At 43.3% G+C, this 15,905-nt stretch overlaps 1 protein-coding gene across 2 annotated transcripts; it reads left to right on the top strand.

Moving 5' to 3' along the window:
* Positions 1 to 8,977: 8,977 nt before the first annotated feature.
* Positions 8,978 to 15,883, top strand: LOC112250574 (cilia- and flagella-associated protein 251). 2 transcript variants are annotated; one of them, XM_024420842.2, is made up of 7 exons: positions 8,978 to 9,234; positions 9,997 to 10,043; positions 10,155 to 10,248; positions 11,385 to 12,261; positions 13,585 to 13,726; positions 14,048 to 14,146; positions 15,386 to 15,883. In XM_024420842.2, exons 1-7 carry the CDS (start codon positions 9,186 to 9,188, stop codon positions 15,467 to 15,469), a joined length of 1,392 nt encoding a protein of 463 aa, XP_024276610.1. In that variant the 5' UTR covers positions 8,978 to 9,185; the 3' UTR covers positions 15,470 to 15,883. The 2 variants fall into 2 exon arrangements, with proteins under 2 accessions (XP_024276610.1, XP_024276611.1); XM_024420843.2 differs by having other exon boundaries at positions 8,979 to 9,234; positions 11,385 to 12,231.
* The last annotated feature ends 22 nt before the right edge of the window (positions 15,884 to 15,905 follow it).

The raw sequence follows: 15,905 nt of genomic DNA, 5'->3' as shown, positions 1-15,905 counted from the left end.
GGGGACATGCACATTGTGTCGATGTACTGTAGGTGTGAGTGACCAGATTTCTTTGGTTGAGTGATTCTGTATAATGTGGTCTGTCTAGTGTAGTTTGTAGCCCAGACTCATTCAGCAGCGCCGAGGTTCTTAATGGCCGCTGTATCAGGGCTCGCCTCAACGGTCATCATTATCATAAACACTGATAATATATGCCACACTGTATGGATTTAGACTGATATGCATTTGTACCAAAAACAGGAACAGGAACAATCTAGCAACGCTAGTGATAGGCCTAACAGTCTTCTGGTAGATGGAAAGGCTTTCCCCGAAACCTTCTGAATTAAATGTTAGCTAGCTACAATGTAGCCTATGCCTCACTGGCAGAATGATGTCATGATTATTTGCATCGATCCACTGTCCATTTGTTTTTCAAACTCCATCTCATGTGCTACAGAAACACTGCTAACTAAACAACAGTGCTTCGTGCCTGCACACTTGAAATAAAGGGTAACTACACTCAAAAATCTAATTGTCTTCGTTTTTTTCCAGACCTCATACGTGGTCTCCTAATGTGGTTTAAGCATTTCAGTGGACTTAGAACATCTAATGCTGTTGTTTTCTATATATATATATATTTTTTTAAAGTGTGACTTTGAAAGCAAAAACTGAAAAACGGGGAAAAAACTGACCCAACAGTACAGCTGGGGTTGGCCTGTCTGTGAAAGGCCCATATGGGATTCATCATTTTAGGTCATTCAGAGTGTATATCACTGTTTTTCATAGAATTTCTCCTTTGCCGGGTGGCCGTTTGGGAAATGTTGGGCAAAATGAGTCTACACACTTCTCCAGTCACCACGACATCTCTGCACAACCCCATCTAGTGGCCTGGGCTGGGACACACTGGGCAGCTACCCTCTAATGTAAAACTAAATGGCAGGCATTTGAGCAGGCATTACAGAGGGAAGATATCACCCAGGTCTCTACTGACCGATTGTCTGATCTGATGCTGATCTGACTGGCCTGCCTGGGGACCTCCACTATGTAACATCCCACCTGCCTGTCAGAGTTGGTTACAGACAGGAGATGATAGGGAGAGAGGGAGGGGAGGATGAAAGAGAGGGAGGAGGAGGGGTAAGGAAAGAGGTTAAGGAAGGGAGGATGAGAGAGAATATTGAGGAGGAGGAAAGAAATTAGTGGAGGAGGTGGAGAAATAAGGGAAGGAAAGAGGAAGAAAGGTAGGAGAGTGTGAAGGAGGATGGCCATTAGTAGTCTACATGGCAGAAATGGCTCTCTTGCAAAAGTAAACACAAGTGCTCTCCACGGACCTTGACAAATGAAGATCTGATGAAACACACACACACACACACACACACACACACACACACACAGACACACACACACACACACACACACACACACACACACACACACACACCATCTCCCTGTGACGGTAGGTAGAAGGCCAATAAGAACCGATACGACCACTGCTTCGTAGCTTCAGAGCAGGTTTTTTGATCAGATAGTGCAGTGAGATGATTTTTTCAACAATAAGCCAGCCCTCTTCAATTTCCTTTGAAAGCAGTGCAGAGCGGAGACAGCCAGCCAGCCAGCCAGACAGACAGACAGACAGACAGACAGTGTGACTGATTCCTATCTCCCATCTCCTCCAGGGCCTCTGGCAGTTCCACTGGACCACACATTTGATCACACACAAAATGTCCCTGTTCTTTTCAGTTCTACAGTAGAGGCCCAAACAAATATAAGTTGCCACTTAAAGTCACATTTTACATCATATCCTACATGTCCAAAAACGTATGGTGGTTGGTAATGTCTACTTAGTGCAATTCTGGAGACAGTTACAGTGTATCGGTGTAATCCTAGTGCCATAAAACACACAAATACCTCCATTGTACTGTGGCTATTATCAACCCAAGCTTCAAAGATTCCCTGCCTTTCCTCAACCGCTAACTGTGACCAGGGGCGCAACTTTCACTGTGGACGGGGGGGAGGGACATTTGTCCCCCCCCCCCCCAGTTTTGTCAAGGAAATGTGATACAATAAGCACGGTGTGTTTAGGACCATGTGGACGAGCGGTCGGGTATCCGACCGGATAAAAAATAAAATAATAATTATGCCCCACCACTGACTGTGACCACACATTGGTGTTTCCTGAAAGACAGAATTGACCCCGGTGTTTTACCCAAAAGGCTCAGACTTTTCGTTTTCCATCTACACGGACCGGCAACCGTGTCTCACTGTGCCACGGCTCCGGAGGACCAGCTCACCTGGGGTATTTACATAACAACGGCTAACTGTGAACTTTAACACCTCACAAAGCAACTGCTTTGATGATGCAGAGGTTGTTGATTCTGCTCTCCACAAGTCCTCACTGTCAGCCCTAGCCATGGATACATAACTTCCCTCATATAACATAAAGTGTGCACACTAGTGTAACACTGGTGTGACAGCCAAAAAGCAGCAAAGACGATGAAGCAGGAGCAGACGAGGGGCTCGTGAGAGCTTCTCTCAGACTGGTGAGCGGATATTGATGGACTTGCCCCCAGGGTAAACTAGCTATTTTTCCTCAGAGATCCATCTTCATCCAGCATGTATCCTGCCTGAAGTCCTGCAGCAGAGCACTAGCTGGAAAACAAATCCATGTCACCTTCAATCTGTCCAAAAGGGGGAGGGAAAAAAACGACCTGACTCCAGTGGTAGGTGTCAATCTCTCAGTTGTTGTAGAACAGTAACCAAGTCTATTACTAAGACAGATGGGTGAACAATTGTTACAGTTGGCTTTGGCCTAATAATCAAATGGCCTATTATTGGCAACATATAATGAAGATGCACAAAACGGCTGATCTAAGGTCAGGTTTTACATCATCATGTCCTAATTGTTCAAGTCAGAAAGGTTCGGTTGTGTGCCGCCTCTACCTCCATCCGCAGTCTCTACCTCCATCCGCAGTCTCTACCTCCATCCGCAGTCTCTACCTCCATCCGCAGTCTCTACCTTCATCCGCAGTCTCTACCTCCATCCGCAGTCTCTACCTCCATCCGCAGTCTCTACCTCCATCCGCAGTCTCTACCTCCATCCGTAGTCTCTACCTCCATCCGCAGTCTCTACCTCCATCCGCAGTCTCTACCTTCGTCCGCAGTCTCTACCTCCATCCGCAGTCTCTACCTCCATCCGCAGTCTCTACCTCCATCCGTAGTCTCTACCTCCATCTGTAGTCTCTACCTCCATCCGCAGTCTCTACCTCCATCCGCAGTCTCTACCTTCATCCGCAGTCTCTACCTCCATCCGTAGTCTCTACCTCCATCCGCAGTCTCTACCTCCATCCGCAGTCTCTACCTCCATCCGCAGTCTCTACCTCCATCTGCAGTCTCTACCTCCATCCGCAGTCTCTACCTTCATCCGCAGTCTCTACCTCCATCCGCATGAACATCTACAACCTAGGGGAGAAACAATATAATTTACTTCCCTCCCTCCCTCCCTCCCCTCTCTCTCTCTCTCTCTCTCTCTCCCCCTTTCCTCTCTCTCTCTCTCTCTCTCTCTCTCCCCTTTCCTCTCTCTCTCTCTCTCTCTCTCCCTTTCCTCTCTCTCTCTCTCTCTCTCTCTCTCTCTCTCTCCCTTTCCTCTCTCTCTCTCTCTCTCCCTTTCCTCTCTCTCTCTCTCACACACACACACACACACACACACACACACACACACACACACACACACACACACACACACACACACACACACACACACACACACACACACACACACACACACACACACACACACACACACACAAACTCTCTCTCTTCTTCTCTCTCTCTCTCTCCCCTCACTCACTTTCCATCACCCTCTCCAGGTCATAAACAGAGGTCTGCTGCCGTTCCGGTCTCCTCGCCTCGCCAACAGCCACAGAGAAAAGAAAAACAAGAATCATTCAATTTAACCCAATGTGCTGAAAGGTCGCTGCCAGTGGTATGGCCAGATTAAAAAAGCATCTGTCATTGTTAATGTTCCTCGAAAAGAGAAGGGCGAACGACAGAGCCAATATCAATCAGTCACCAGTTCCAAGGTATTGGTTTTGGTGAATGTGTTTTTATATCTAATCGCAGCATAATCTGAGAACTGTCAACAGTATCAAATGACAATCCGGGATCAACGCAAGATCAATTACGATCTAGGATCAACAGTCTTACGTGCAAGCAGCCCAAACTGCTGTCTTGTATTTTATGAAAACAACAAATATTTCCATATGGCTCTCTTTATGTAAGGTAATGTGAACTGAGATATTCCCCCATGGTCACATAGAGAAACCTGCTCTGGGCCAAAATGTAAATGAAGCACGTACTGTTGTTCTCATGTGTATGGATAGCGCTACGGTACCATTTCTTTATGAGCAATTAGTCCTGCAGATAACAATATTATGAGGAAAGTCTGGGGTCATTTTTTATTACCAGCTCGGGCTTCTGGTAAACAAGGCAGGTAGCCTAGCGGTTAAGGGCGCTAGGCCAGTAATTGAAAGATTGCTGGTTTGAATCCCCAAGGTGGAAAAATCTGCCTCTCTGCCCTTGAGCAAGTCAGTTAACCCCCAACGACAACTGCTTTGGATGTCGATTAAGGTGCCCCCCCCCCCAGACAGAACAAAGTTTCTCTGCGTCTTTACTGTGAAAATGTGGCATAGTGAAAGCACAGGGAATCTGCTGTTGTTGATAAACCAATCAGGGGACATTTAAATTGACTGTGGATATTGATTCCTACTGGCCAGATGGTGTTCTTGCAGCAGCCAGAATTGTGTTTATAAGGCTGCTACAGTATATTGCGTTAATGTAGCACAGCTGCACACAGTCCCAATTCATGTTTATTAGGCTTTCATACCACATATGCTCAACGCACAGGGCGAATGTCTATATGGACCGGGTGAATGAACTCACTCACTCTTATGCTAAATTATGTTGTACTAAAGGCACTACTGTATGCTCACCCCCCAATGTTTTTACTACAACAGAGAGACTCTCTATTCTGATTCTCTGCTGTTTGAGTCCAGCCATATAGGGCCAGGATAATAATAATAATGCTGCCTTAAGAAAATGATATGTCTCTGTAATTACAGTATACAGTACAGTATGTCTTGAAGAGGTGAAGCCACAGATACACTAGAGTTCAAAAGTTTGGGTTCCTTAGGAATGTCTTAGAAACGTCCCTTAGAAATGTCTTAGAAACGTCCCTTAGAAACATTTTTTTTGTCCATTAAAATAACATCAAATTCATCAGAAATTCAGTGTAGACATTGTTAATGTTGTAAATGACTGTTGTAGCTGGAAACGGCTGATTTTCAATGGATATCTGCATAGGAGTACAGAGGCCCATTATCAGCAACCTGTGTTCCAATGCCACGCTGTGTTAGCTAATATTGTCATGCTCGTCGTCAGAAGAGTGGATCAAAACACAGCGTGGTAAGTGTTCATGATTTTATTTAATATCAAAAACACTCGAACAAAGTAGCTAATTGAAACCGCAAACAGTTCTGTCATGTGCAGACACTATACAGAAAATAACTACCCACAAATGAAAGAGGGGAAAAGGCTGCCTAAGTATGATTCCCAATCAGAGACAACGATAGACAGCTGCCTCTGATTGGGAACCACACCCGGCCAAACACAAAGAAATAGAAATAAAGAAACTAGAATGCCCACCCTAGTCACACCCTGGCCTAACCAAAATAGAGAATAAAAACCTCTCTATGGCCAGGGCATGACAAATATATATATTATTAAGAGAATGCAACCAAATCTGATATTATGTGTTGTATTTCCTACATTATTTTACCTTTTTAATATTTCCTATTTGTTATTCACAAGACAGCACTTTCAGGATTGCTGTCACGTCCTGACCTTAGTTCCTTTTTTATGTCTCTATTTTAGTTTGGTCAGGGCGTGAGTTGGGGTGGGCATTCTATGTGTTGTTCTATGTTTTTGTATTTCTGTGTTTGGCCTGGTATGGTTCCCAATCAGAGGCAGCTGTTTATCGTTGTCTCTGATTGAGAACCATACTTAGGCAGCCTGTTTTCCCACTATGATTTGTGGGTAGTTGTTTTCTGTTTTTGTATTCTGTACCAGACAGAACTGTTTCGGTCATTCTCTTTTGTTGTTTTTCCATTCAGTGTTCAATTCCTAATAAAAGATGAACACGTACCACGCTTCACCTTTTTCAACCCACGACAGGTGTTACAATTGCAGGGAACTCTTACCTCTTGTTCTTTTCATTTAATATTCTGGTATTTCTTCCCCCGCATCCTCATCTTCCTAAAGAAGATGAGTTTCTTCAGTTGGCACTCCTGATTTTTGCCAAGACCCGGGCTTTCTGACTAAGCTGCTGTGCAGTAAATCACCCCTGTCAATGAGTGATGAAGCATATTCACTCACCATGCCCACTTCTCACTTGTCTGGTTCACACAGGCCTATAGGACTCAGGGAAAGAGAGCATGTGATTCAAATGCAAAACGGAACCAGGTTTCTGTAGTCTCACTTCTGTGAATCATTCAACTCTGTCTGACCGTAATATATGAAATGGGAACGAAAGTAATGCTAAATTCTCACCAGGAGAACTGAATGACACTGAGATGAGATGGATGCGCCCGCTAGTAGACAAGAGAAAATATTGTAATCGGGCATTAGATAGTCTAATCTACATATTTATTGAGCATTATCCAACTGCCTTACAATGGTTCTCTTCTGAAGCCTCTCCCTGAGGTATCTGTAGGCTGTGTTGGTCCCTGCTGATGGTCACTGCCCATTGATAGCATACAGACATGTCCTTACGTGGACTGTATTGATAAGACATCCTAAATTACAATGGTAGATTCTATAAGCATGGGGATTGTAGTCATCTGTGAGAGTGGAGAGACAATAGCAGTGAGCACTACGACGACACAGAGACAAAGCAGCCGGATCCAATCGTCTGTTTCCTGAATGCATAAGTTATCAGAGAGCTTTGAAGTCACACCTGCACATAAGGACCCTACTTCCAATGTGTCTCGTCCCTACTCTGTCTCCTCCCCCACATCGCTGTCTAGCAACTGTCAGTTCAACTGTATCTGAGAAGAGATCCTAGTTTTAAAGAGGGATTCATGGTAGGTTCTCTAAGTAATCATTCGATCGGAGTACTAATCAAAGTTTCACCCCCTTGCAGGCACACAATGCGGTGCCTCTATGGTTACTTCCAGGTAAATGGAGATGTGCTTGTACAGTAGCTGTATGTTTTCCAAGGGAGCCGAAGGGCAGACATGAATTATTATCACAATGAGAAGCCAAGAGGCAACAAAAACAACCCCAAATTGAGATGGAGAGAATATTTCATATCCATTACAACTCCAAGTGAGTGGCTACCTGGTTAATCCTGTCAGTTGCATATGCTTGCCTCAAAGATTAAGCCATGCAAGTCTAAGTACACAAGGCCGGGAAGAGTGAAACTGCGAATGGCTCATTAAATCTGAGATCTCCCAAATCAACAAACTTTTGACCCCTTTTGACACCAGACAACATCCCTACGCAGGCGCCTCCATTGTTGCCGCTGCCTGGTCCATGATTAAAGTCTCTCGATCCCTCTTGAGTAGGGGAGTCGTCGGCACAACGATCAAAGCTCCAGCCTGTTGCTTTTTGTTCCTGCATGTCAATGCCTGACTGGGATGAAAGGACAACGTTGGTTGCCGTACACAGTGACGGTTTAGAAGCTTGCTCACAGTACCTGTCTGAATGCTTTGGGGATCCTGTCCCAATCCCCCTCCACAGCCTCCACTCTTTATGGGTCTATTAAATAGTAATGAGGGCTTGAGCACTGGGAGCACATGCACACACACACACACGGAACGGATGTACGTACACACGCACACACACGCACACACAGCCTTTGGGGAGAATGCCTTTATAATTCATAGCATCTGAGCTTTTACGATTCCCTTGTGGGAACCTCCAGAGGTTTAGCAATAGGCTTCATTCATACTCATATGCAGTACATCATCTTTGTTTTCTATTTCACCCCCACCCTCTCTCTCTCTCTCTCTCTCTCTCTCTCTCTCTCTCTCTCTATCTATCTAGATATCCCCTAAAGATATTAAGACTGACATGCTATTTTTCTCAGTTTCATTTCAAAATGTAGGCCAATGTAGTGACTAAGGCGAAACAGACAGGTTACAAGGCAAGCACAGTACCACATGTGCCTTATAGATTCAGACTTGGCAGAACATTTAGTATGTTTTAAAAAGGAGGCTTCAGCTATTGAAAAAACAAGAGATGATCATCAGATATCCAGCAACACAGTGTCACTACAAACCCCCACTCGATCTCCTGCCAGACAGCTCAGAATCCGAATCTGTACTGTACTATTGTCTCTTATGGAATTTCCCTTTGTTTTCTTAAATGGCATGTTCTGACAGCCTACAACTGTCCATTATTCACAGATGGTTGGCTATATACAGTACATATATTTTACTTGGCTCCAGCCTCCACACACAAACACACACACACACAGAGTGGTGGGGCTGCGATGGCTATGTTAAAATAATTTAACATTCCCCGAGCCAAAGAGAGATCATAAAAGTGTTGCATAGCTGTTCTCAGAGACTGACGAAAACAGCTGTAACTGGGGGACTCAAAGGAGAAATATATATTAGATGAAGGGTTCTGGAGAGATGACATCGTTTCTTTCATCCCTGAACTGAACTTTGATCTAGCGAAATTAAACTTCTTGTTTTGCACCCATTTCTCTGTTACTGACAACTCGTCTGATGTAAACACACTGACACAGCTTGGAACTCTGGTGCCGGTTGTTGCGTTCCCCAAACAAATGTGTACAAAAGACTTGACATCTTGCTGTAGGCTATTGTCTCATGTGATATTCATTTGGATGGACACAGAACACATCCTGATTAGGATCTGATCAAATAATGACGCAGGTGTCATCTACATCCCTCCTACGCCTCTTCCAGTTCAGACCTGATATATGGTGTGCCTCCCCCTACTTCTCAGACAAGAAGCATACCGCAGAAGAACCCACACAACCGTTCCAATACGCACAGAGGGAGAACGGGAGCTGGGGGAGCTGGCTTGGCAGTGCTGTCTTGGCAGTGCTGTCTTTAGAGTTTTTGCTTCAAGTTATCAGCTCTTTTTTTAATGTAATTTCTACAGGGAGATAATCTAATCCTTCCATGATGAAACTTGTGCTTGTTTTTGCTTTGGTTGCGTCTTTCTTCGCAGGTAAGCTATGGGTGAATTTGGTTTGTTTTCAATGGTGCATGTAGTATAGTAGCTGTGTTCCAGCACCATGGAGAGTGCCTCTGCGTGAGCGTGTGTTGCATGCCTTTTTTTTTTGTCTTGTATGGCAGATTTTCTCTACTTGACTGTTTATCTTGAGTGAAGTTGTTATAATTTCTCATCTACACTAAGTATACCAAACATTAGGAACACCTTCACCCCCCCCCTTCTTTTTGCACTCAGAAAAGTCTACATTCATAGGAGCGTGGACTCTAAAAGGTGTCGAAAGTGTTCCACAGGGATGCTGGCCCATGTTGACTCTAATGCTTCCCACAGTTGTGTCAAGTTGGCTGGATGTCCTTTGGGTGGTGGAACATTTTTGAGTCACACGGGAAACTGTTGAATGTGAAAAACCCAGCAGCGTTGCAGTTCTTGACACAAACCAGTGCGTTTGGTGCCTACTACCATACTCTGTTCGCACTTAAATCGTCTCAATTGTCTCAAAGCTTAAAAATCCTTCTCTAACCTGTCTCCTCCCCTTCATCTACAATGAAGTGACATCAGTAAGTGATCGTAGCTTTCACCTGGATTCACCTGGTCAGACTGTCATGAAAAGAGCAGGTGTTCTTAATGTTTTGTATACTCAGTGTATATCACACGTTCATTTTGCAAAACAAAATGGAGCCTCTTACCCGATTGTTTAGGAGAAGTAAGTTGTTTTCAACACAGAACCACATTCTGACCGATCTTCTTACGAATCTACAGAAAATCTATTACTTCCTGTTGGAAAAGAACGACAGAGAGAAGATGTGGTACGAAACATGTTTTTAGTCTCTGGATAACATTATATTTTTATACAACGGAAATGACAATCTATGCTTTAATGAGAGAATCGTGACAGGTTGCTTGTTACTGTGTTTAAGGTAACACGGTGCTTGGTTGAGGTCATGTCCAAGGCACTGACCAAACCTGACTCTCACCCTCTGGATCAGGAATGCAAAGACATTCTCAAAGCAGGCAAGTAGTCTTTACATCATCAGTTGTTGTATTTCAAAAGCAGTACATAGAAAAACATGGCATCCTAATGGGAGAAAAAAAAATCTTAACCAGCACTGTAGGAGGAAATTGCTCTTTTATTGTAGAGACGAATCTAAGGCACGTTTCATTAGTGTACAGTGTGGCTTCCCCAGTTGTGAAAGCAATTGTCAGTGCTTGTTTACAAGACTGGGGTTAAGGAACCTTGTTTGTCTACCCTGATGCGTGACGCTACCAAGAAATCCCTTTCGTCTGTCTCGCTCTGCAATGTCAATGGAAATCCCTTCCAATTTGGTTTGTTGCAGTTTTAAAACTGCAGTAAACAATGTGCAGTAACTGCAATCGACTGTGGCATTTTGTACGCAGTAACTGCAGAAATGAACTGCAGTTATACTGTACTCTGACTGCAATCTTTTTCCCATCAGGGAAATGAAGGGAAGGAGAGGAGCAGAGGAAGCAATCCTTTAGACTATTGACTTGGAGGCAGAGATGGTGAAAGAACTGTTCCTTCTGGAGGGTGGCACCGTTTGTTGCTGATGCAGACAGTAATGTTATACAGAGTTCTTACTGTAGGTCATAGGGACTCGGTGGGGCTTCTGCTACCACAGAGACCAGAAATATAGAGCTGCAACCTGGCAACCAGCTGAGGAGATATGAATAGAGCAACCTAGATTGGCTTCTGTATTTAGGGAAATTATACTTAGCTGAATATAAATATGACACTATGGGAGACAGATGCTGAGCTTTCTCCATACACTGTTGAGTGCCATTTTGCAATGGTCACCAAAATGAACTAATCAAAGCGAGAGTTTGGGACTATAAGGTTCAATCTGTAAAAAAAGATGATTCCGAACCCTTATTGGTTTGAATAATGTCAGCAATTTTTATATGGTATGATTTTGAACTTAACAACATGAATTGGTGTATTTAGAGGTAGAGAACATTGAACAGAACAAGGCTATGTCAATAGCTAAGCTCTCGAAGGGACTATGTTTTGATTGACGGGGAACTTGCGGAGCGGGGCTTGAATTGGACAACATGAGACAATGACAGAGTAGTAGATAGTGTGGATATTGAATGCCCTTTGAATGTCCCTTCTCCCTCCACCTCCTCTACAGGTGCCCAACATGCTGCTCTTCTGGAGAAGAAAAGTGATGAGGAGGTGCTGACCCATAAAGAGGAGGTCAAAGGTCATGAACCTGAGCTTGAGGTTCCAGGGGCTGATGTGAAGGACATCGAGGCCCGCCTGAAGTCTGTGGAGGAGAAGAGAGAGACACCGGAGGACGAAGAGCGCAGCCAGGAGTCATGGGACCTCAACGATGAGAAAGAGAAGAGGATTTGGAAACCAACGCACAGGTATCATCATAAAGAGGTGTCTGAGGAAAAGAGAGAAGAGCCAGACGAAGAACGTAGTCAGGAATCCTGGAGCCTGGGTGATGAGAAGGAGAAGAGATATAGGCCTACCTATCGATACACCCCAAAGACACACCACAAACGAGACGAAGACGGTTTAGAGGAGGAGAGAGAAGAGCCAGAAGAGGAACGCAGCCAAGAGTCCTGGAGCCTGGGCGAAGAGAAGGAGAAGAGATATAGGCCTACCTATCGGTACACCCCAAAGAAATTACACAAACGAGATGACAAAAGTGAAAAGTGCAGTCAGGAGTCCTGGGATCTGAAAGATGAGAAGGAAAAGAGAGAGGAGGAAGAGGAAAGAGAGAAAAGAATGTGGAAACCCCCACACAGATATCACCACAAGAAACACCACAAACGAGGTGCTGACTCATCAGAGGAGGAATCAGAGGAAAAGAGATCAGATGAGTCCGAAGAAGAGGAGGATAGAGAGAAGAGAATCTGGAAACCAACAAACAGGTACCATCACAACAAGCGTCACCAACGCAGTGGGGATTCCTCAGGGGAGGAAGAAGAGGAACGAAGGAGTGATTCTGACGAACAGGAGGAGAAGAGGTACGGAGATGCCGAGGAGGAGAGAGAGAGGCAAGAGGCTCTGATGTATTTATCTGTCTATTCATATTTTTCTCTTACAGAAACTGTTTTTCAGGAGTGTATGAGGGGTAGTCAACTAGACTTGGGGGGGGCACAGGTACATAATTATAATAATTAAATCAGGGTTCCCCAAACGGCGGCTTGTGAGCCATTTAGCCCACCATGTTTTCCGAGCAAAAAAAAAAGAAAAGAAAGAAAAATTATAATAACAATTCATTGTTGGACATAAAAGACTGTAAAAACACCAGGAAATCAGCTCCATGTGATTTTAATTTAGGAAATCTGTTACCAAGTATTCCCACTTATAATCGAGAGACACGCGATTGTATACAAATGTAAGCAAGGTTTGAAATGATTAAGTTTTAGCCAAACATTATATCTGGGGTTTCTTGTGATCAATTTATTTGCAGTGTACAAATGATTTGTAATTATGTTCCAGCCACCCAACCATCCGCTGAATACAGTTGATAGTCCCTGCTGTAAGTTGACCACAACTAACCCCAAAAAATGGATTGTATTTGAAAATAACAATAATATCATACCTTGATGACATTGAGACACGATCGCATGTGCTTTTTTTTAATTGGAGGGAAAAGTTGGGAACAATTTTTTTTTTTGCTGAATTCCTGATGATTTTACAGTATTTTTTAAAACAAAAACTAAATGTTGCCGGTCTGCGGGCGGCCTGGTAGAAATCTTCACCCATAAAAATGTTACAAAAAGACAGCATGTGCAACTACAAAATGTATTATGCGAGAAATGTAGATGGGAACGCATTCATTCATGCTCAAATGTTGATACAATCATCATTTCAAAGTCAAATTGACGCCACTTGTCCGGAAAGCATGCAGAAGAAATAACTTTACAGGGTGGTGAAACCCAGTTTAGGAAACCATGGGCTAGAGCGCATTTGCAACTAACAGAGTTGGCACACTTGCTATATAATGCAAACATTTTTTTTGTGAGAAAACCATCAATGGAGTTGAAAATGCAATCAATGGTAATTTACCTGCAAAAATATTTTTGATGTGAACTATATCATCACCCACAGCCTTGTATCTGCAGCAAGTCAATTTGATGGACATCTCTGGTGGGAAAGTGAGCATATTGTTTTTATGCAGATTTTAGAATACTCACATGAAAACCTGTCTTCAATTGGATGGAAATGTAGCTTATGTCTCAAATGCCACTATGTCTATGTGGCTCTAGTCATATTAGACACAGCCAAAGACATGCTTTTTAGTCCAGAACTAGGCTTAATCTGTGTCTGGGAAAGGACCCTGAGTGTATGTTCTGCTGGTGTTTGTGTGACAGGTACCTGGCGGAGAAGAGGAGTGAGGTGGAGAGTCGTCTCCTGGGGGAGATATATGAGAAACGTTCTCCCTGGGCGTACAGAGGATACTACCACCCCGCCTGGTGGAAGAGAGGCATAGAGCCACTCACACCATCACATAAGGTTTCTATGTACCACCTATGATAACATAGATATCTTGTTAGACTGGCCTACGGTCAAAGATTTGAATCCTTTTTTAGTTTGTATGATTGTGTTGATTTATTTATTTATTTATTTTTTAAATTTTACCTTTATTTAACCAGGCAAGTCAGTTAAGAACAAATTCTTATTTGTTATCTTTACTTTCAATTAGTGTTTCTAGACATTAGTGTTTCTAGACACTCGTTTCTTGTATTTCCTTCCACTGTTTCTATTTTGCTTGTTTATCGTACAGAGATGTTTTACTGCAATAAAGTTTGATTTGATGTGATTTGATTGGCTAAGATGGAGGAACTGGCAAAGCTGCTGAAGAGGCACCAACTGGCCAGCCAATCAGAGCCAGCGGAAGAGAGGCAGAAGAGCATACCTCTAACCCCAGAGGAGGTAACATCGTCACACAATACCTTTACGTAACATGACATAGAACATTCATCTTTATGGGGAATTACTAGGCTTTATCATAAGCATCATATTGAACTTCTTAGATAAGATCGCTTGAAAGATAACTGAAATGAATGATCAGGTTTTGGATGTTTTATGCTGTTATACACAGACACCAAAATCCAGTTTTTATTGAAGTGAGAAAACACATGGCAAGCCATGAAAATTATGAATGCCCAATATTGGATGTTGCCCTCTGTAGTCTGCTGTGAGAAGAGACTGCCCTCTCTGCTGGATAACAGAAACCATATGCTTATCTCTAGGAGACCTGGCTCAGGTTGAGGCTTCACATCTCAAAATGAGCCTTGATATTCTAGAAGGGAAAAGCCTGTGTGTGAATGAGTGTAGGTACAAACACATGAAGAGAAAGCCCCCCTTTGACTCAGAGCATGTCCTCCTACATAGTGGTTGTGGCTCACTAAGCAGCTTAATGTTATTAATATATTCCTCTGCAACTCCTTGTTGTTTGGCACCCATAGGCTTCAAAAGAATCAGAAGTAGGCTAAATAAGAGATGTGTGTCCCTGAAAGAAATGGTGTCCTCTGCACTGTGGAAGCCATCTGCAAGCAATTAAATCACAGGCTTTGAGACTGTGCTTCTAGCTGCAGAGAAAAGCGCATCTCTTTTTCCTCTATCTCCCGCGGTTTTTATTGCTGCAGCAGCGATTGCACCAAAACCTCCGTAATTACAGTACACCCCCTCTCCTAAGGGCGCCCTCACGACCCATCGTACCAAACCACCCCTATTAGAGCTGATAGTGGTGCGGCCCGGGCCATTTTACCGCCTGCGATGGAGCGATGGAATACAATGGGGGAGGGGAGAGAATGGATGACTGTTGGCCATTCTTTTTCATTCTGACAGTTTTCAGAATACACTGCATTAGCGTCCTCTACACTGCAGTGGGAATATCTACACCATTGACCGTATTAAGATCCAGGGAAAGTAGTGGCTAATTAAGAGGAGTCCGATTTCAGGAGCTAGGGTTACATGGTGTGAAATATGGCCTTTTAAAATGTTTATTTTTATTGAAGGGCTTGCCCTGTTCCAGAAGGGATCAATGCACACAATAAATGTCGTTTTAGAGGTTTCACAATTTTATCAGTGTTCTTTCTACCTAGGATAGTAGCCTAAATGAAGCGATGTAAATTAAGCAATAATAACACGGTGTGTGTGTGTTTTCAGGAGAAGGAGCTGCAAAACCTAGCAGCTATGGACATGGAGCTACAGAAAATTGCTGAGAAGATGCATGAAAACAGGAGCAAATAGATAGTGGACAGGCCGACAGGGATGCTAAACTACGAGCTCAGTGTGCTAACCTTGTTTAAGAAAACATTAAAGAGATGAAGAGGTGGAAGAACAAAAAAACAAATCTAAGAGACTTGCCACAAATTCTGCTGTGATAACATCAACGTAAATAATAAACGCTCATAATAACCTATGTTTAACCTCAAATAAAATTTGATTTGAGGTTAAATAAAAAAATTCAGGTACAAAAGAATCAGCATGGAGACCGTTTAGTTTCTATTAGATAATATCAAAGATAAAACAGATGCTTTGCTTATTTGTCACAGATTTCTCTATATATATTTAAAGTGTGCATTGCCGTTTTCTTCAAACTTTTGAATGGTTGGTTTGTTCCTTCAGTCTGCATTTAATAAAATATATTATCCCGGGACCAAGCCTAACATCTCAGTATTTTTCC

The sequence above is a fragment of the Oncorhynchus tshawytscha genome, linkage group LG05 (genome assembly GCF_018296145.1).
Source record: "Oncorhynchus tshawytscha isolate Ot180627B linkage group LG05, Otsh_v2.0, whole genome shotgun sequence".
Classification (NCBI taxonomy): domain Eukaryota; kingdom Metazoa; phylum Chordata; class Actinopteri; order Salmoniformes; family Salmonidae; genus Oncorhynchus; species Oncorhynchus tshawytscha.
This window is presented reverse-complemented; position numbering and strand designations above follow the sequence as displayed.